The sequence below is a fragment of the Malaclemys terrapin genome, chromosome 9 (genome assembly GCF_027887155.1).
Source record: "Malaclemys terrapin pileata isolate rMalTer1 chromosome 9, rMalTer1.hap1, whole genome shotgun sequence".
In the NCBI taxonomy this organism is placed as follows: domain Eukaryota; kingdom Metazoa; phylum Chordata; order Testudines; family Emydidae; genus Malaclemys; species Malaclemys terrapin.
In genome coordinates this window covers 43,340,713-43,361,992 of record NC_071513.1, presented here as the reverse complement: position 1 = coordinate 43,361,992, position 21,280 = coordinate 43,340,713, and the positions used below count along the sequence as shown (strand labels likewise).

The following is a 21,280-nucleotide window of genomic DNA, read 5'->3' as shown; positions in this document are numbered from 1 at the left end:
CATGGAAACCCACGGGGGAGAAGATTTCCAAAAGAACCTGTCTGATGATGTCAAAGGCAACCAATAGACAAGGAGGGAAGGCAGAGGAAAGAGAAGGTAAAGGCTGTAAAGGGTTCCACAGCATGAACTTCTAGCTGTGGTTTATTAGATCCCCTGCACCAATCCTGGCCTGTTGAGAGAGAGAGAGAAAGAAAGAAAGAAAGAAGGGTTTGCTGCTCCAAAAATGAGCACTGATTGAGCTCCTTGGGGAGCTGGAAAGAGCTGCCTGGTCTGGAATGGCCAGCATGTTCCCAAGGTTCCCAGTTCGCCCCCATCTGCACTGTAGCTGCTGTTGTGAGTGCCACAGGGAATGCCCTGGCAAACATTGTCTAGTTAGTGAGCTAGACTCAGAACCCGCAGCCAGGATTTGGGACTTGGCTTTAATGAGGATTCAAAAGTCTGGAGCATTTCCACATGGAGTGTCTGTGCTGGGCTGTGAGTAGAGGAGCCTCTTGGCCAGCTCTTACCATCACATGTAGATTCTTGCTGTTGTTTGACTGCTCCCATCTACTGATTGCACCTTGTAGTCACACCCATTTGTCAGTGCTGGGCCCAGAGAGAAGTAGAGCTCCCTTAACTGTTAACTATTATCTGTTACCTGTGTGTTGCAGCAAGCTTGCTAAGACCACCCACTGAGGTCTCAGGGACATGGGTATGGTCAGCAGGGGAAGTGGGAGTTGTTTATGAGTCAACGGATTGATTTTCTGTTGGCTTTATAAAGTGTCACCTTCCTCTCTCTGCTCCTCTCCCAAACCACCTCCTCCCCCCTGTGCCCTGCACTAACTGTTTTCATGAGGTATATCTTGGCTGGCCGTTGCCTCCTCAGAGCACTGTCTGTTGTGTGCTGGGAGGGAGGATGACAGCCATTCTGTATACATCCTCACATGAGGTGAAGGCCCCGCACAACTCTGTTCACTGAGTACAGTAGATCCAATTGGACAGTGATGGCACAGATCTGGTCAATACCTCCCTGACATGAGAACTTGCCCTCCCCCTGTGCTTTAGAATCATAGAACCATAGAATATCAGGGTTGGAAGGGACCTCAGGAGGTCATCTAGTCCAACCCCCTGCTCAAAGCAGGACCAATCCCCAGATGGATTTTTGCCCCAAATCCCTAAATGGCCCCCTCAAGGATTGAACTCACAACCCTGGGTTTAGCAGCCCAATGCTCAAACCACTGAGCTATCTGTCACCCCCCCCCATTAATGGAGATATCCTATCTCCTAGAACTAGCTAGTGCTATGTACTGGATCAGGGGTTACACACAGTAATTGTCTTTCTGGTTGTTAAAGTATCTGAATCTCAATTAGATTGCTCCAGTTTGAGAGCTTCATTTGCAAAGATCAATGAACAAAGCTAATATTTTACCAACTATGCTAAAGATTATAACCTTTTCCCTTTCTGTAACGGAATGTAGCAAGAGATGGCAGATGAAGAGGACAAGGAGAGAGACGTGGCTGATAATCAAGGAAATGTAAGTCAGTGTGTTTCTTTCTGCTACTTTAGGTAGAGCATCTTACTGAGAGAAGTGGTGACAGTTCATAATAAATGGATCCACTGTTTGGAGCTAAGTATATAAGCCTGACGCATCTAGGTTAGGAAACAAGAAACCATCACATTAAGCATCATCTCAGGCTGGTAAAGAAGTACATTTCTGCAGAGCTGTGGTATGGGGAGCAGACTCAGGGTATGAGATGACTTGCTGCATCCTAATGCCCTGTCCCTCTGCAAAAATATCTGTTCCCTGATTAAAGAACAGGAGTACTTGTGGCACCTTAGAGACTAACAAATTTATTTGAGCATAAGCTTTCGTGGGTTACAGCCCACTTCATCAGCTGCATAGAATGGAACATATAGTAAGAATATATATATATATATACACACACACACACACACATAGAGAACATGAAAAGGTGGAAGTTGCCATACCAACTCTAAGAGGCGAATTAATTAAGATGAGCTATTATCAGCAGGAGGGAAAAAAAACTTTTGTAGCGATAATCAAGATGGCCCATTTCAGACAGTTGATAAGGTGTGAGGATACTTAATATGGGAAAATAGATTCAATTTGCGTAATGACCCAGCTACTCCCAGTCTCTATTCAAGCCCAAGTTAATGGTATCTAGTCTGCAAGTTAATTCAAGTTCAGCAGTTTCTCATTGGAGTCTGTTTTTGAAGCTTTTCTGTCCAAAATTGCCACCTTTAAGTCTGTTACTGAGTGACCAGAGAGGTTGAAGTGTTCTCCTACTGGTTTTTGAACGTTATGATTCCTGATGTCAGATTTGTGTCCATTTATTCTTTTGCATAGAGACTGTCCGGTTTGGCCAATGTACACGGTAGAGAGGCATTGCTGGCACATGATGGCATATATCACGTTGGTAGATGTGCAGGTGAACAAGCCCCTGATGGCATGGCTGATGTGATTAGGTCCTATGATGGTGTCACTTGAAGAGATATGTGGACAGAGTTGGTATCCAGACAGAGTTCCTGATTGCGCCTTGAGGAAAATATTGTGCCCCCTTTTACTGATTTAGTAATATGTGATCTGGCTCTTCTACCTACAGACTGCAGGAGACCCTTATGTATGTTTCTCAAAGGGCCACACTCCTTGCTGGCTATCTGCAACAATACAATTAGGAAAGCAGGCTTCGTAGGGCTGCTACATCTCCTCCCCACACAGGAGAGTGTTAGGGGGCAGGAGTGGGCAGAGCATGCACCCATCTCTGTAACTTCACTGGCATGTTGGGGAGTGTATGCTGCCACCGAGTATCGACCTGGTGCAGGTTACTCCCTTTCTGGAGCAGCAAGAAGACTGAGAGGGAGAGTGGGACTCTGCTAGTCCCAATCTTCAGGCCAACACACTACCCCTTTGGTTAAGTAATTGGATTTAGAAAGTAGCTTCCTTGCAGATTGATTAGTTCTGGGGATTGACCCGTGTCTGTCACTGGTTCAAATCCAGCCACATCAGGAGTGACTGAAAGTCATTGCCAGCTGATCGCTGTCTGGTTCATAACGAGTGAGGATGATGGATTCACTTTCAGCACCTACCAACCACTGGCCAAGTGACTGTCCTTTTTTTGGCCTCTGCAGAGAGGTGAAAGGTTAACTGCCACACCCGGCTGAGCAGGGTTGATGTACAATGGCAGGAGATGACGTAATAGGCAACACTTGCATTTTAATGCTTTGCTACACCTGTTCTGTGGATAAACAGACTATTCGTTCCCTAGAGAAGTCTCTGTCCCTTCTTAGATCAGTCAAGAATTCAGGACAACACTTAAGTACATGCTTAACTTTAAAGCGTGGTTACATTGTATTGATTGTTGAAGTGCTTTCTTGAATCAAGGCTGCAAGGGGAAGTTCTGTTCTGAAAAGGGGACGATGTAAAAACAGCAGCTCCTTTATCAGCAGAGCTGCCCTAAGTGTGTATTGAGTTAGATCCATTCAGTTTAGTAATAATGATTTACTGCTTTTTATTCCATAGCCTTGCCGAGCTGACACAGATCTGGGAAAGTGAGCTAGAGTCTATTCCAATCTTATCAAAGAATCATAGCAATTTAGGGCTGGAAGGGACCCTGAGAACTCAAGTCCAGCCCCCTGCACTGAGACAGGACCAAGTAAACCTAGACGATCCTTGACAGGTGTTTGTCCAACCTGTTCTTTAAAACTCCAATGATGGGGATTGTACAACCTTCCTGGGAAGCCTATTCCAGAGTTTAACTACCCTGAGAGCTAGAAAGTTTTTCCTAATATATACCCTAAATCTCCCTTGCTGCAGATTAAGCCCGTTGATTCTTTTCCTTCCTTCGGTGGACATGGAGAATAATTGATCATCATCTTTTTTATAGCAGCCCTTAACATATTTGAAGACTGTTATGAGGTCTTCTCAGTTGTCTTTCGGCAAGACTAAACAACCCCAGTTTTTGTTGTCAGGTTTGCTAAACCTTTTATCATTTTTGTTGCTCTCCTCTGTACACACTCCAATTTGTCCACATCTTTCTTAAAGTGTGGTGCTCAGAATTGGGCAAAGTACACCAGCTGAGGTCTCACCAGAGCTGAGTAGAGCGGGACAGTTACCTTCCTTGGCTTACATACAACAGTCCTGTCAATATACTCCAGAATAATAATATCCTTTTTCGCAACTGCATCATATTATTGACTCATATTCAATTTGTGATCTACCATAACTTCCAGATCCTTTTCAGCAGTACTATCACCTAGCCAGATATTCCCCATTTTGTAGTTGTGCATTTGATTAGTCCTTCCTAAGTGTAGTCCTTCGCACTTGTCTCTGTTGAATTTCTTTTTCGTTGATTTCAGACCAATTCTCCAATTTGTTAAGGTCATTTTGAATTGTAATCCTGTCCCCAAAGTGCTTGTAGCCCTTCCCAGGTTACTATCATCCACAAATTTTATAAGCATATTCTCCACTCCATTATCCAAGTTAGGAATTACTGGACCCAGGACTGACCCCATGGGACTCCACTAGAAATGCCCTCCCAGTTTGACCATGAATTATTGATAACTATTCTTTGAGTACAGTCTTTCAACCAGATGTGTACCCACCTTATAGTAATTTCCTCTGGACCACATTTCCATAGTTTGCTTCTGAGAATGTCATGTGGGACTGTGTCAAAAGCCTACTAAAATCAAGATATATCATGTCCACTGCTTTCCCCCCAACCACTAAGCCAGTAACCTTCCCAGTGAAGGAAATTAGATTGATTTGGCATGATTTGTTCTTGACAAATGCATGCTGGCTGTTCCTTATAGCCCTATTATCCTCTAGGTGCTTACAAATTGATTGTTTACAAATTTGTTCCAGTATCTTTCCAGGGACTGAAGTTAGGCTGATCAATCTATAATTTCCCAGTTCCACCTCGTTTTAAGGATAGGTGCTATGTTTGCCCTTCTCTAGCCCTCTAGTACCTCACCCATCCTCCATGAATTCTCAAAGACAATCACTAATGGTTGAGAGATTGCCTCAGCTGGTTAGTTCCTTAATTGACCTAGGATGAATTTCCTCAGGCCCTGTTTATTTGAATACATCTAATTTATCTAAATATTCTTTCCTTTTTTTTGGCTTGTGCTCCTTCACCCTTGTTAATATTAATTGTTGAATATCTGGTCACCATTAAGCTTTTTAGTGAAGACTTAAGCAAAATAGGCATTAAACACCTCAACCTTCTTGATATCATCAGTTATTAGTTTTCCTTCCCTGCTGAGTAGAGGGACCTACACTTTTCTTTGTCTTTCTCTTGCTCCTAATTTATTTAAAGAACCTCTTATTGCCTTGTCAGGTGTAACTCATTTTGTGCCTTAGTGTTTCTGATTTTGTCTCTACATGCTTGTGCTATTTTTCTGTATTCCTTCATAGCAATTTACACATATTCCCATTTTTTGTAGGATTCGTTTTTTGATTTTCAGGTCATTAGAGAGCTCTTGATGGAGCTATATTGGCCTCTTACTGTTTTTCCTATCTCTCCTTCGCATCGGAATAGGTTGCAGTTGTGCTTCTAATATTGTCTCCTTGAGAAACTGCCAGCTCTCTTGAACTCCTTCATCCTTTAGATTTTCTTCCAAGGGGACCTTACCTACCAGTGTTGGGATTTCCTCCAAGATCTTTCCACTCGTCTTATCCAGAACACCTCGTCCAGTTTTGGAAGAAGACTTATCCAGTTCTCTGGTATCCAAAAAATTCTCTTGACTCCAGCTCATCATTGAGGTTACTTTTTTAGGCATGTTACAGCTCTTTGCCTACGCTGGCCAGGCCCAGATGCAGGGCATTTAGGTACAGGGTGATACCACAATTCCAATTCATGTCACACATCACACAGTTTATATATATCTTTCCTAGCTACTAACGTCTATACTTCTTGCATGTAAAGACCAATTGCTTTGCAGATTGTGTAAGGCAAATTTATAAGTTCAGGGTGTTTCTGCCTACTTTGTTTACTATAAACACACTCGCAATAGTTAGCTGTTTCAGCAGTTATGTCTTCAGGCCTGTTCAACAGTTGCTTGTTCAGGCACGTCCTGTCTTAAGTTGGGCCTGCTCATGTCAGCTAAACCACACTTACAGTCAGTTGTCTGAGTTTGTTAAAGTCTGCTGTTTTGAAGTCCATTGTCCTTAATCTGCTGCTGTCACTCCTTCCTTTCCCGAGAATCATGAAATCAATCATTTCATGTTCACTTTCACCCAAATTCAAATTTCACCTTCAGATTTACAACCTGTTTCTCCCTTTTTCTCAGAATCAAGTCTAAAATAGCTATCCCCCTCCTAACTTCTTCCTCCATTTTCTTAAACAAAAAGTTGTCCCCAACTCATTCTAAGAACTTAGTGAAAATTTTGTGTTTTGCCCGATTATTTTTCCAACAGATGTCTGGGTAGTCCCCCATTACTATCAGGGCCTGTGTTTTTGATATTTCTGTTATTTGTTCTAGAAATGCCTCATCCACCTCCTCTTCCTGATTTCCTTTACTGCAGATTCCTACCATGACATCACCCATGTTTTTTCCCTCTTATTTTGAACAGCATCAGCTGAATTGTATACTAAGTTCCAGTCATTTACTCCTGTGGAAAACTATTGGAGGCAATGAGGTTACATAGGGATCGCTAGGGGCCTACTATGGCCTGCCAAGGCCTTTATTAATGGTGAGGATGCATGTGTTGGAAAGAACCCAGCTTGACTTACCAATCCCAGTGTGACTTAAATTCAGGGAATTTAATACCTAGAGAAACAGAACACAACTGTTAATAATAATAATACCAAGCTCTTATATGGTGCTTTTCATTCATAATTCTCAAAGTGCTTTACAAATTAGGTTAGTGTCATTATCATCATTAGTCTTACTGTTTCCATCTAAGATTTATTTTTAAGCTAATAGTCTGTTACATGCAAATACTGTAAGGACATTTTTTTCTAACAGTGGGAGGAATTGATCAAGGCAAATATAAAGGTTCCCACAGCAACATGACCAATGTCCCCCATTGCACATCCCATGTGTTTTGTGGGATGTATTTTATGACGTAAACAATGTATTGACACATTGAACCAGGAAAAAAAGAATTGCAACTCTGTAAAAACTGTTCAAGTTAAAAACTAAGCTAGCATTTAATTAATTAGAATGAGTGCTGTATTGTGCAGGTATGGAGTGGACGGTGTTGTTTTTACAGGAGAGCAGTACTTACAGGATCTGTGCATCTAGCCAGGAGAAGGAGTCCCCACTTGAGAGGACCCTGAGCTGTAGCCCTGTCAAATCTGAACGAGAAGCTTTATTAGTAGGTAAGACTCATGGTACAGTATGTCTGCTAATGGCAAGACTGTTGTAATGCTGCCATCCATGCTATATAGATTCAGACTCCATGAGAGATCCTCTCAGGAGGTATTGTAAATGCAGCTCTTCCAGTCTCTGAATGTGCTTCTTTCCTCAGTTTCATGGACTGCTACAATAGCAGGCCAGGGGTGAAATGCTGGTCCCACTGAAGTCCATGGTAAAGCTCCCACTGACTTCACTGGAGCCAGGATTTCACCCTTTGTGCATTGCTCACGTAGAGGTCTCATGTCATGTACCTAGATCTGTTCTAGTCACCTAATGACACATGCTGTACACTTGTGCACATTGGTACTATGTATGGGATGGTGACTTTCATCGGATATATTGCTATGTTATGCACCTTTGATCCCCTTGCCTGCACTCTCCCTGCTGGGCTTTTATCACTTTAGCACTTGCTAAAGTGCAGTTGCTTTGTCACAGGTCAAGCTAGGGCTAGCATCATTCCACTGAATCTTCATCTAGACAAGGTCACATCTGCCTCCCTGGGACATATTTTCACATTCCAAACCTCTGAGCAGTTTCAAACACTCTCCATTTTTTTTAAACAACCTGCTACTAAAAAGTTTTCTCCTTTTTCTCCAATTGACAGTGCTCTGAAGTACAGGATAGACAATATATAGTCCTGGACCCAGGACCATGTTTAAGGTCCAAAATCTCATGGACATAAGTGCTCCTCCATCATAGCAGCTGCTAAATCATGACCCACTAAACTGTTCTAGACTGAATTATGTTGTTAAACTACACTTGCCTTCACGCATGTCCACAGCCTGGCACCTCCTGCTGTGAAGAACCATTAGCCTGTTCTCAGAGAAAATTGCCCACATTGAATTGGGACACCAGGAAACATATAATGAACTTACGTTGATAATGTGATCTCTTCCTTCTCTGCATTTGCTCTATTCACACAAAAAAGTCTTAAAAAGTACTGCAGGAAAACTGAGCTCCCTGCCATGCTGATCCAGTCCTTTACTAGCTAAAGCATGTGGGATGCATAATCATTGAGATTAACAACTTTTCATTTGAGGAAGGAAATCCACCACCACCACTTCAGAAGCATGCTAAAATTCAGCCAACTGACCACTTTCCAGCTACCACCCAGCGCCACCCATGCTGGACTAACTAACTAAGAAGTTCACCCAGGGTTGATCGCATGACAGCCAAGATCCTAGACCCTTACCAACAGGCTTCAGTCCAGTTCATGGAACTAAAAAAATCAGTTCTTTTCTCAAAGAAGGAAATCAGGTTAGTCACCCCCTTTTCTGTTTACCTCATTAATTTAATTATTCTCTTTCACAATTTGTTCCAAAGTCTTGCATGCTACTGAGGATAAGGACATAAGAATGGTCATATTGGGTCCAACCAATTGTCCGTCTAGCCCAGTGGCCAATGCCAGATGCTTCAGAAGGAATGAAAGCAGAGATTTTGGAGCATCTGATATGGTTGTTTTGTAATTTTTCATGCCCAGCAGTTTTTGTTGATAATTTTACATTGTTATCACTCGTTTTAGAAATACTGAGTTTAGACATAATGATGTTGAGTCTTTCAAGTTCCCCTGTGACTGAGACAGTCTTAAAAAGAGGTAATGGACAGCTCCCAACCCAGGTCCTTGACAGCAGACTCTTGATAGAATGCTGCTTAGCTGCTCTCAAAGCACCTGCCAGGAGGAAAGTGGAGGGTGCTGCCTTGTTAAAGCAATCCGGACCCTAAGGGCATGCCCAGCCCTGCCTTCTTCCCAGTCCCACTGAAACCCCCAATCTGGCCCCGGTTCATGAGGGAAACTTTCATTTCCTTCCTGGGGAAACTGCAGGTTTGAGCCCTCAAACCAGCCCATCTCCCCCTGCACACACCCTGTGCTCCCCCGTACACATTCTGTCCCACCCCAAATCTGTTCCTCCTTTCCCCCATGCTCCTCAGGAATAAACCCCATCCTCCAAATCCTAGTTCCCTCTGAGCTGTCTCCTCCCCACAAATCAATTAAAGTCAACTGCAGAAAATTTCCAAACTTCTTTCCTAGGGGTCAATCCCAAAGAGTTAAAGTCTGGGCTGTGGAGGACCATGTGTCTCTGGGTGGGAGACAGAATCCTAGTGCTTGGGTCTTATGGGCCTGGGCTCGTTTTGCTTCTGGTGCTGTGGGCACTGCTTCATGGATATGCTGGGGGCCTGTCTGCTTCGTCTACCTGCTGCCTGCTTGCTCTGTTGATGGTCAGGTGGTTTCTGCTCCTGTTGGGCACAGCCAGACCTGCCTTCATTTGGTTCAGCAAAATGTTTGGGAACTAATGTGCATACCTGCCACTATCTCCCTCCTTTGTGTCTCTCACCCTTCTCCCTCTTTGTCTCCTTCCACCTCTTTGAGGGCCCGTCCTCCTCATGTTGATGCAGACCCGTTGCTGCATCTCATAGTGCTTCATGTTGCCCATTGCAGGAGCTTCCCAATCACTTTGAGAGCTGTCTGTATTGGACTAAGGCCTGGTCTACACTACGGGTTTAGGTCGACTTTAGCAGCGTTAAACCGAATTAAGCCTGGACACGTCCACACAACGAGGCCCTTTCTTTCGACTTAAAGGGCCCTTTAAACCGGTTTCTTTACACCACCTCCGACGAGGGGATTAGCGATAAAACTGGCCTTTGCGGGTCGGAATTGGGGTAGTGTGGACGGAATTCGATGTTATTGGCCTCCGGGAGCTATCCCACAGTGCTTCATTGTGACCGCTCTGGACAGCGCTCTCAACTCAGATGCACTGACCAGGTAGACAGGAAAAGACCCGCGAAGGTTTGAATTTCATTTCCTGTTTGCCCAGCGTGGAGAGCACAGGTAACCGTCATGGAGTCCTCCCAGGATCGCAAAAGAGCTCCAGCATGGACCGAACGGGAGGTACGAGATCTGCTCGCCATATGGGGAGATGAAGCAGTGATAGCTGAACTCCGTAGCAGTAAAAGAAATGGAAAAGTATTAGAAAAGATCTCCAAGGCCATGAAGGACCGAGGCCATAACAGGGACACACAGCAGTGCCGCGTGAAAATTAAGGAGCTACGGCAAGCCTACCACAAAGCCAGAGAAGCAAACGGAAGGTCCGGGGCAGAGCCGCAAACTTGCCGCTACTACGCGGAGCTGCATGCGATCCTAGGGGGTGCAGCCACCACTACCCCAACCGTGTGCTATGACTCTCTCACTGGAGAAACACACAGGGAAGACGGTTCGGGGAACGAGGAAGATGACGATGGAGGTACTGTAGGTAGCTCACAGCAGCAAGGAAGCGGAGAAACCGGTTTCCCCAACAGCCAGGATATGTTTGTGACCCTGGACCTGGAACCAGTAACCCCCGAACTCACCCAAGACCCTCAGGGCACACAGGAGACCTCTGGTGAGTGTAACTTTGTAAATATTTGTAAACATTACAAAAAAAAAGCAAGCAAGTCTGTTAACGTGTATGGGGATGGAGCGGAAATCCTCCAGGGACATCTCCAGAAAGCTCTCCTGGTTGAAATGGGGAGATTTTATTAAGGGGGACATTCAGAGGCGCCCGTTCCTGCTCTTCTGACCAGAAATGTTCCCCGCTGTTAACCACGCGGTGGGGGGGAGGGGTGAAGTGATCATCCCAGAGAATCGTGTGTGTGTGTGTGGGGGGGGGGGGGGGTTTACTTGTGTTTCTGCCGCATGTTAACCGGGAAACCGAAGCCCCCTCCTTTTACATTGAAACCCCATTTTAAATGGACAACCCAATTCATCCTTGATATGGGAAATGCGCTGCTGTTTGCAACCTTTCCCGCATGTTAAGAAGGTTAAAAAAGCCAAAACACTGTGGCCTACGATGGCTGCCTGCAAGCCGAAATATGCGACCTTGTAATGAAAGAGTGTACCCATTGTTCCCTAAAATGTGTCTTTTTTAACCACCTCTCCCTTCTCCACCACCAGCTGCAAATGTTTCTCCTTCGCAGAGGCTCGTGAACATTAGAAAGAGAAAACGTAAGACGAGGGACGAGATGTTCACGGAGCTGCAGATGTCCGCCCAGGCTGATAGAGCACAGCAGAATGCGTGGAGGCAGTCAATGTCGGAGATGAGAAAAGCCCAATATGAACAAGAGGAGAGGTGGCGGGCTGAATCGCGGGAAGAACAGAGCAAGTGGCGGGCTGAAGACGATAGGTGGCGTCAGCTTGCAGACAGACGGCAAGAGGCAATGCTCCGTCTGCTGGAGCATCAAAGTGATATGCTCGAGCGTATGGTTGAGTTGCAGGAAAGGCAGCAGGAGCAGAGACCGCCGCTACAGCCCCTGTGTAACCAACAGCCCTCCTCCCCAAGTTCCATAGCCTCCTCACCAAGACGCCCAAGAACACGGTGGGGGGGCCTCCGTCCACCCAGTCACTCCACCCCAGATGATCGCCAAAGCATCAGAAGGCTGGCCTTCAATAAGAGTTAAAGTTTTAAAATGCAGTGTGTCCTTTTCCATCCCTCCTCCCCCACCCATCCCAGGCTACCTTGGCAATTATCCCCCTACCTCTGTAAGGAACTAATAAAGAATGCATGAATGTGAAAAAACAATGACTTTATTGCCTCTGCAAGCGGGAGGGGAGGGGAGGGTGGGGTGGGGTGGGGTGGTTGGTTTACAGGGAAGTAGAGTGAACCGGGTCGGGGGGGGGGGGGGAGGTTGGAGGGTTCATCAAGGAGAAACAAACAGAAGTTTCACACAGTAGCCTGGCCAGTCACAAAACTCGTTTTCAAAGCTTCTCTGATGCGCACCGCGCCCTGCTGTGCTCCTCTAACCGCCCTGGTGTCTGGCTGCGCGTAATCAGCGGCCAGGCGAGTTGCCTCAACCTCCCACCCCGCCATAAAGGTCTCCCCCTTACTCTCACAGATATTGTGGAGCGCACAGCAAGCAGCAATAACAATGGGGATATTCTTTTCGCTGAGGTCTGAGCGAGTCAGTAAGCTGCGCCAGCGCGCTTTTAAACGTCCAAATGCACATTCCACCACCATTCGGCACTTGCTCAGCCTGTAGTTGAACAGGTCCTGACTCCTGTCCAGGCTGCCTGTGTACGGCTTCATGAGCCATGGCATTAAGGGATAGGCTGGGTCCCCAAGGATCACGATAGGCATTTCAACATCCCCAATGGTCACTTTCTGGTCCGGGAAGAAAGTCCCTTCCTCCAGCTTTCGAAACAGAGCAGAGTTCCTGAAGACGCGAGCATCATGTACCTTTCCCGGCCATCCCACGTTGATGTTGGTGAAACGTCCCTTGTGATCCACCAGGGCTTGCAGCAGCATTGAAAAGTACCCCTTGCGGTTTACGTAGTCGGTGGCTTGGTGCTCCGGTGACAAGATAGGGATATGGGTTCCGTCTATGGCCCCGCCACAGTTTGGGAATCCCATTTCAGCAAAACCATCCACTATTGACTGCACGTTGCCCAGAGTCACTACCCTTGCTATCACCAGGTCTTTCATTGCCCTGGCAAATTGGATCACAGCAGCCCCCACCGTAGATTTGCCCACTCCAAATTGATTCCCGACTGACAGGTAGCTGTCTAGCGTTGCAAGCTTCCACAGGGCTATCGCCACTCGCTTCTCAACTGTGAGGGCTGCTCTCATCTTGGTATCCTGGCGTTTCAGGGCAGGGGAAAGCAAGTCACAAAGTTCCATGAAAGTGGCCTTACGCATGCGAAAGTTTCACAGCCACTGGGAATCGTCCCATACCTGCAGCACGATGCGATCCCACCAGTCTGTGCTTGTTTCCCGGGCCCAGAATCGGCGTTCCACGGTATCAACCTGCCCCAGTGACACCATGATTTCCACATTGCTGGGGCCTGTGCCTTGTGAGAGGTCTATGTCCATGTCAATTTCCTCATCACTCTCGTCGCCGCGCTGCAATCGCCTCCTCGCCTGGTCCAGGTTTCGCCTTGGCATGTTCTGGCTCTGCATATACTCCAGGACAATGCGCGTGGTGTTCATAGTGCTCATAATTGCCGCGGTGATCTGAGCGGGCTCCATGATCCCAGTGCTAGCTATGGCGCCTGGTCAGAAAAAAGGCGCGAAAGTAGTATCTGATGGACCAGGAGAAGGAGGGCGGGAGGGAGGGAGGGAGGGCCGAGTGACGACATGGCGTACAGGTACAGGAACAGGGAGAAACACAAACAACTGTCACACAGAATGGTCCCCCCAAAGATTAAACTGGAAACCCTGGGCTTAGCAGGCCGTTGATTTCACGGAGGAAGGGGAAGCAAATGAACACAGAACAAATCTATTTTTTACATCTTAAGGTGGCAGCCGACGCTGCAGCATGAGTGACAGCCATACCAGTACGATGACGATGGGTACCAATCATAATATGCCATCATCTGCCAAAAGGCAAGGGGCTGCTGCTGTGTAGCAATGCAGCCCCACGTCTGCCAGTCCCACGTCCGCCAGCACCCAGCATCGCCCTCGGCCTCTTCTGGGTGCTTAGCAGACAATATTGGGCAATTGGCAGAAAATAGTATATTATGACTGGTAACCGTCATCATCAAAACAGTAGCATGTCTGCCCAGGTGGCCATGATTGACAGCCATACCAGTATGACGATGACGGGTACCAGTCATAATATACCATCGCCTGGAAGGGGCTGGTGCAATGCAGCCCTACGGCTGCCAGCCCCACGGCTGCCAGCCCCACGGCTATCACTCATGCTACACCGTCTACCGCCAAAAGGCAGTTAGCAGCTGCTGCTGTGTAGCAATGCAGTCCCACGTCTGCCGGCACCCAGAGGACATATGGTGACGGTGAGCTCAGCTGAGCTGAGCGGGCTCCATGCTTGCCGTGGTATGTTGTCTGCACAGGTAACCCAGGTAAAAAGGCGCGAATCTATTGTCTGCCGTTGCTGTGACGAGGGGGGAGGGGCCTGACGACATGTACCCAGAACCGCCCGCGACACTGTTTTGCATCATCCGGGCATTGGGATCTCAACCCAGAATTCAAAGCTTCTCAGCTCGAGCTGTGGCGCAAACGTAGTATCTGACGGCCTAGGGGAAGGAGGGAGGGGGGCCGAGTGACGACATGGCGTACAGGCACAGGGAATTAAAATAAAGAACGGTGGCTGTGCATCAGGGAGAGACACAAACAACTGTCACAGACTGGTCCCCCCCAAAGATTAAACTGAAAACCCTGGGTTTAGCAGGCCGTTGATTTGACGGAGGGAGGGGGAAGCAAATGAATACAGAGAAAATCTATTTTTTTACATCTTAAGACGACGGTGCAGCGTGACTGATAGCCCTCGGCATCTTTCTGGGTGCTTGGCAGCAAATACGGGGCGGTGTATGACAATGGTCTTCAGGCCTATTGTACGAGCTGCTGCTCAGGGAAGACTCTGCTAACGTGCGATGACCCGACTTGTAATAGGCCGGCTAACAGTCATAATACACCATTTACTGCCAAAAGGCAAGCCCCACGGCTGCCAGCACCCAGATCGCCGATGAAGGCTACCAGTCTACTGCACCGTCTACCGCCAAAAGGCAGTTAGCAGCTGCTGCTGTGTAGCAATGCAGTCCCACGTCTGCCGGCACCAAGAGGACATATGTTGTCTGCACAGGTAACCCAGGTAAAAAGGCGCGAATCTATTGTCTGCCGTTACTGTGACGGGGGAGGGAGGGGCCTGACGACACGTACCCAGAACCGCCCGCGACACTGTTTTGCATCATCCGGGCATTGGGATCTCAACCCAGAATTCCAAGGGGCGGCGGAGACTGCGGGAACTGTGGGATAGCTGTGGGATAGCTACCCATAGTGCAATGCTCCGGAAGTCGACGCTAGCCTCGTACTGTGGACGCGGTCTGCCGACTAGAGCACCTAGAGCATTTTATTGTGTGGACATACACAATCGGCTGTATACAACTGATTTCAATAAAACCGGCTTCTATAAATTCGAACTAATTTCGTAGTGTAGACATACCCTCATGAGGGATATTGCTGTCTGAGTTGCTGCCCAAAGAAATGCTGTGCTCCACATTACATTGCAGCACACAGGACAGGACCCAGCACAGCGCATGCAGGGAAAAGCCCTGCATGCAGACTGTGCAATCTTGGTGCTCTCAGCTGAATCACAAGAATGACCCCTGCCATGTTATTTCCCTAGGTATAATTTCAACATTTCTTCATGTTCACCCATTTGGAGCAAGCATAGAGTACATCTGTTCCTACTTACAGCGGCTCGACACCAAGGTAGGTGTGCTGAGGTCTCGGTCTCTCTGGGCAGACTCAGATGGGGAGGAGGGTCACTCTCTGTCTAGGCAGGCCAGGAGGGTGGTTGTCTTTCTGTGTGAATCATAGAATCACAGAATATCAGGGTTGGAAGGGACCTCAGAAGGTCATCTAGTCCAACCCCCTGCTCAAAGCAGGACCAATCCCAAGACAGATTTTTACCCCAGTTCCCTAAATGGCCCCCTCAAGGATTGAACTCACAACCCTGGGTTTAGCAGGCCAAATCTCAAACCACCTGGAGGGGAGGGATAGCTCAGTGGTTTGAGCATTGGCCTGCTAAACCCAGGACCAACCAGTGTGGTTCGGCAGGGGTCTCTTACCCTCGCTTCCCAGAACCCAGGCCACCATCTCCTTACACCCTGCTCTGGCCGGTCACTGACAGCTTCAGCTGCCACTTCTTCCCCACCTCCAAGGACCAGCTCTGGGTGAGAGAGACTGACTGGAATCTCCATTCCCTCCACTCCACTCCCAGCAGATCTACCAGGACCAGCTGGGGACTCTCCCCACTTCCTCCACCTTCTCACCGGAGAGACCAGGACGTCTCCCCCCTTCCCCTCCCATTAGAGAGAGACCAAGACTGGTCAGGACCTCTCCGCCATCCCCTCTCACTGGAGAGACTGGGATTGGCTGGGACCTCTGCACCCCTCCCACCTGAAAGACCCCTCAGACCTGGCTCCTGGCTTCCCAGAACCCCGGGTCACCATCTCCTCATGCTGCCTCCTCCCCTTCTTCCACTTGTGGGCTCACTCCAGAAGTTGAGATAGCAGCTTGGCGAGGACATTCATGTGAATTTGTAGTAGCATCTAGGGCTTGGTGTGGGTAGCCCATGCTTGTTGAATGCCTGTCCGTGCCCTAAAGACCTAGCAATCTAGGTTACAACAGAGCAGAACAGGTGGATGGAACAAATGGAGGGGGAGAAAGGTGATGAAAATAAGAGCTAAACAAGCAAGTTGTAGCACAAGGAGCATGAGTCATTTGTTCTGGCTTCTGTTTTGTGCAGCATCTCTTAACCAGTTTCTGATGATGTCTGGCAGTTTTTCTCTCTTACTCCATGCCTTGGTTTGCTTAATAGCCTTAATAGTGAGGGACTTTGCCAACGGCTTTTGAAAGTCTAAGTGAATTATGTCTTCCTATTCTTCTCTATCCACTATTCTATTGACTTGCCTTTATGGTCTGTCCCTGGTGTATGGTATCATGTTCATCAAGGTTGTTTTATAACTCTCTTTTTAATTAATTTGCAGATAATTTTCCTGACTGGGAAGTAGAGCTCATTCTTCTGTATTTCTCCAGGATCACTCTAATGTCTTTTCTAAAGATGTATACAGTATTCACTCGCCTCCAGTGCACCAGTGTAAAATCCCGTTACAGGATAAATCATGTATTTTTGATAGCAACCACTTAATTCTTAATTTCCCTCAGCTCCCTTGAGAAATACCCTGTTGTCCTTTTGGCTCATTACCATTTCTTCCAGTGTTTTCTGTTTGGACAGCTCAATCTCTAAGAGAGCCTCACCGTAATTACTTTGGAATAGGTATCTTCACATCATTCTCTGTGGCAAAGACTGAGGCACAGAAGTTGTTTAGCTTCTCTGCAACTTGCTTATTCTCCTTGTTGTTCCCTTAACTTCCTCGTGGACCTGCTGATTCTCTTCCAGGTTTTCTGCTGCTGATTTAGTGAAAAAAGTTCTTGCTATTGTTTTTATATCTTAGACTGTTTGCTTTTCAAATTCCATCTTGGCCTTCTCATTTCCTGCTTGTTTTGCTTTCCTCTTAGCGATGGTCGAGCTGGATACTGGCCTGGCCTGGTGGGGATGATGATTTTCTGTCTCGGCAGACACAGAGGTGGATGGGTGGAGGGGAGGTTTGGAGTATCTCTCTGGGTACAACCAGCTATTGAGGGGATAGAGATGGGCTTCCCTCTGAGTATGTAGGTCTGACCTTTTGTGTGGGGTGGGGTGACTGTGTATTCTGGCCTTGCTGCGTTGGTGGTGATAGCAGGGTGTGTGAGAGTATCTCCCTTGATAAGCCCTGTGTGTCAGGTGCTGCCTCGTGGTAGTCAGGCCTGGTGGTTGGAGTGGCGGTCGAAGCTGGATGTAGGGTTGGGACTGGGCCAAGGGTGGCGCTGGAATTGAGATCCGGGGAGTCGGAGGTCAGAACTAAGATCAGAGTCTGTGGACAAGCCACGTAGCTGGAGTCCAGGTGCAAGCCTGGGGTTGAAACTGGGTGCCCAGAGTCCAGGGACAAGCCAAGCTGGTGTCCAGATACAGGCCAGAGGTCGAAGCCGGGCAGTCAGAGTCCAAGCATCCAGGGAGGGCCAGGAAGCGGAGGCAAGGCTGGAGCAGGTTGGTAACAGGGCTGGAACAAGGTCAGAGTAGGGCAAGGACAAGACTGGAACAGGGCTTGGGCAGGAACAGAAACAGGATCAAGAGCAGGCTGGGAGTCTCTGGAGTCTGTTCTCCTGCTACCTCACTGTGTGGTTCTTGGCTTGGTAGGGCTGTTGCACAGACTGATCTGCAGCTCTGGTGGGGTTGGGGAAATAGCTGAGCCAGGGGTTATCTGACCCAGACTTGGCTCAGGGCTAGGTTGCTGCCGTATGCAGGCTCTGTTGGAAGGGTAAGTCAGTTGCTGCATGCCTGAGTGGTGACTCACCTCATCTCCCTTGGACAGGCACATGTTGAGCACTGTGGAGTTACACCGCAGCTTGCTGCTCAGTAAGTGTTCGCACAGACATGCCCTGGGAGTCCAAGATGCCCACTTGTGTCACTTCCTGGATGGTGTCCAAATTCTGGTCAAGTCACATCTAGCCCAGGGAGGTAACAGCCCAAGCTCTGTAACCTTTACAAGATGATGCTGTTGCAGATCCACGGGGTCTGGTCTGTGTTCCAGCTAGTAACCAACCAGACTTTTGGAAGTGACCCCTCTCATGGCCTCAATGCTCTCTGTGAGAATTTGCAGCCGCAGCAGGCAGCCTTCTCGAAACAAGGAGACAGTGTATTAGGCACCTGGCTACATAATCTGAAAGCCCTTAGGTTAGCAAAGGAAACAAAAGTTAAGACAGAGTTCAGCCTGGCCAGTGCCAGGCCAGAGCTCCCTGGAGCCATGCTGCCACTGAAGCCATTTTGGTTCCCTCTCTCTGTCTCTGTGCCTTTGTCACTCTGTCCCAGGTGAGTGTGTGAGTCTCTGCAAAGGCCAGCTCTGAGCCCAGCCACCTGACACCTTTCCCCTTTGTTTTCCAAAGGGTGGAGGGAAAATCACCTTCCTCTTGGTTGTTCGTTGATAGATGTGAACAGCCTGGTCATTGGGATTCCCGTTGTCTTTTCGGATCCTCCCTTGATATGGGTCAGTTTCAGCCAGTCCTTTAACGATGCATTCATACCACCCCACAGATGAGCGGGGAGCGTGTCTGCCTCCCCGTGGAGCCAAATACTGCCCCGCGGGAGCGCGCAGCCCCGGCCCCCAGAGCGCTGCGTGCGTAGCGGCAGGGCTCCAGGAGAGGGGGGAGGCGGGGGAGGGGCCAGCGGCTTGCTGCGCTCGGCCGGGCACTCCGGCCCGGGAGCATGGACCCCGTGGCTTGCTGTGCCGGGAGAGTGGGGCCATTTGGCAGGGTGTGCCTGGTGACAGCCCGTGCACACGCCTATGCTTCTGCCTCCCTGCCCCTGCGGGGGGGAGGGGAGAGCAGAGAAGAATGGGCTGGGCCGGGCCAGGCAGGATTTTTACTGGCACATTGCTTGGGCAGGCAGCAGCATGCCATTAAAAATCGGCTCGCATGCTGTCTTTGGCACGCGTGCCATAGGTTGCAGACCCCTGCTCTATAATGTGTGTTTGGGAGGTTGATAGAGAATATTCAACCTTGAAAGGGAAGGGAGTTGGGGGGAGCCAGATTTTCTTTGCTTTAGATTGTAATATAGTATCTAATGTCTCATGTCCCCCTGATTGCCTTTCTTGACTCTCCTGGGATGCCGTAACCCTCTGGTTCAGGCGCCCTGCTTCACAGGAAAGGCTACAGAGCTTAGCTCACGAGTACCATCAGTCAAACCAACAGAGAGAGGTGAAGTGATTTGTTCAAGGCCACACAGCAGGTCAGCTGCAGAGCTGGGACCAGAACTCATAATACATTACTCCATAAAAAGTGTGACAAAGTTCCTCCTCTATCTTGGTGGGTCCTGCGCTTACTGGCAGATTTTCTTGCCTCAGAGATTCACCATGTGGGTTGGGGAGCAGCCCAGAGACCTCCCCTTCTGGAAGAACCCACAGTCCAGGTCAATTGGGAGGTTTGGGGGGAACCCGGGCCCGCCCTCTACTCCGGGTTCCAGCCCAGGGCCCTGTGGACTGCAGCTGTCTATAGTGCCTCCTGTAACAGCTGCATGACAGCTACAACTCCCTGGGCTACTTCCCCAAGGCCTCCTCCAAACACCTTCCTTATTCTCACCACAGGACCTTCCTCCAGGTGTCTGATAACGCTTGTGCTCCTCAGTCCTCCAGCAGCACACCCTCACCCTCTCCCTCTCAGCTCCTTGCGCCTCTTGCTCCCAGCTCCTCACACTCTCGCACTACAAACTGAAGTGAGCTCCTTTTAAAATCCAGGTGCCCTGATTAGCCTGCCTTAATTGATTCTAGCAGCTTCTTCTTAATTGGCTCCAGGTGTCTTAATTAGCCTGCCTGCCTTACCTGGTTCTAGCAGGTTCCTGATTACTCCAGTGCAGCCCCTTCTCTGGTCACTCACGGAACAGAAAACTACTCATCCAGTGACCAGTATATTTGCCCTCTACCAGACTCCTGTACCCCACTAGTCTGGGTCCGTCACATATCCCTCCCCCCCCTGCTCAACGCCAAGGGGTTGGGCAGCTTGGGACGCCAGACAATGCACATGTGACAAGCCATCGGCGTTGCCATGACGGCTCCCTGCTCTGTGTTGCACACGGAACTGGAAAGGTTGGAGGGATAAGAACCATCTGGTCACCCTTGTGTTCTACCAACCAATCAGTCTGCAGATGATAGACCGAAGTTCTCAGAGTATGTATATGGAGCAGCGTACAGAGGTCCTTCATTAGCTTCGACATAAATGGGGTTCCTTGGTCGGTTAATATCTCCTTCGGTAGCCCCATTCGGGCAAAGATCCCCACCAGCTCTTTGGCTATAGTTTTAGAGGCCGTGTTCCGCAGGGGGACGACTTCTGGGTAGCGAGTAGCATAGTCCAAAACAACAAGTATATATTGGTGGCCCCGAGCCGTATTCTCCGGGGTCCCACTAGGTCCATGGCTATTCACTCGAAGGGGACCTCTATGATGGGAAGGGGTACTAAAGGTGCCCTCAAGTGGGGACGGGGACTGTGCAGCTGACACTCCGGGCAGGAGGCACAGTACCTCTGCACTTCTTCATGTACTCCAGGCCAGAAGAACCGTCATAAGACTCGTGCCAGGGTCTTCTCTACCCCCAAATGCCCCCCCAAAAGATGACTATGAGCAAGACTTAATACAGCGTTCTGGTGTTTCTGAGGTACTAGGATCTGCTGTACCTTCTGCCCCTGTACTGGTGCAACCCGGTATAAGAGATCCTTCTTCATTATGAAGTAGGGTCCTGGTCCCTGGGTTTTCCCTTCCACAGGGACCCCATCTATTTCAGTCATCTCCTTCCTAATGTTGTCATACCTTGGGTCTTCTGCCTGGTCCCGTCCAAAATTTCCT

The 21,280-nt window shown here is 48.5% G+C and overlaps 1 protein-coding gene across 7 annotated transcripts in view; it reads left to right on the top strand.

Annotated features, from left to right (window-relative positions):
- The window catches only part of ENOX2 (ecto-NOX disulfide-thiol exchanger 2), a 157,151-nt gene that overhangs the window by 130,803 nt on the left and 5,068 nt on the right, over positions 1 to 21,280 (top strand). For 5 of the 7 annotated variants that reach the window (XM_054039734.1, XM_054039735.1, XM_054039737.1 and 2 more), the window contains 3 exons: positions 1,458 to 1,514; positions 7,215 to 7,323; positions 15,473 to 15,558. In XM_054039734.1, coding sequence (XP_053895709.1) covers positions 1,458 to 1,514; positions 7,215 to 7,323; positions 15,473 to 15,558 — 252 coding nt within the window. Of the gene's footprint in view, positions 1 to 1,457; positions 1,515 to 7,214; positions 7,324 to 8,399; positions 8,618 to 9,797; positions 10,350 to 15,472; positions 15,559 to 21,280 lie in introns of those variants that run through there. The other 2 variants (XR_008446190.1, XR_008446191.1) reach the window with 2 other exon arrangements.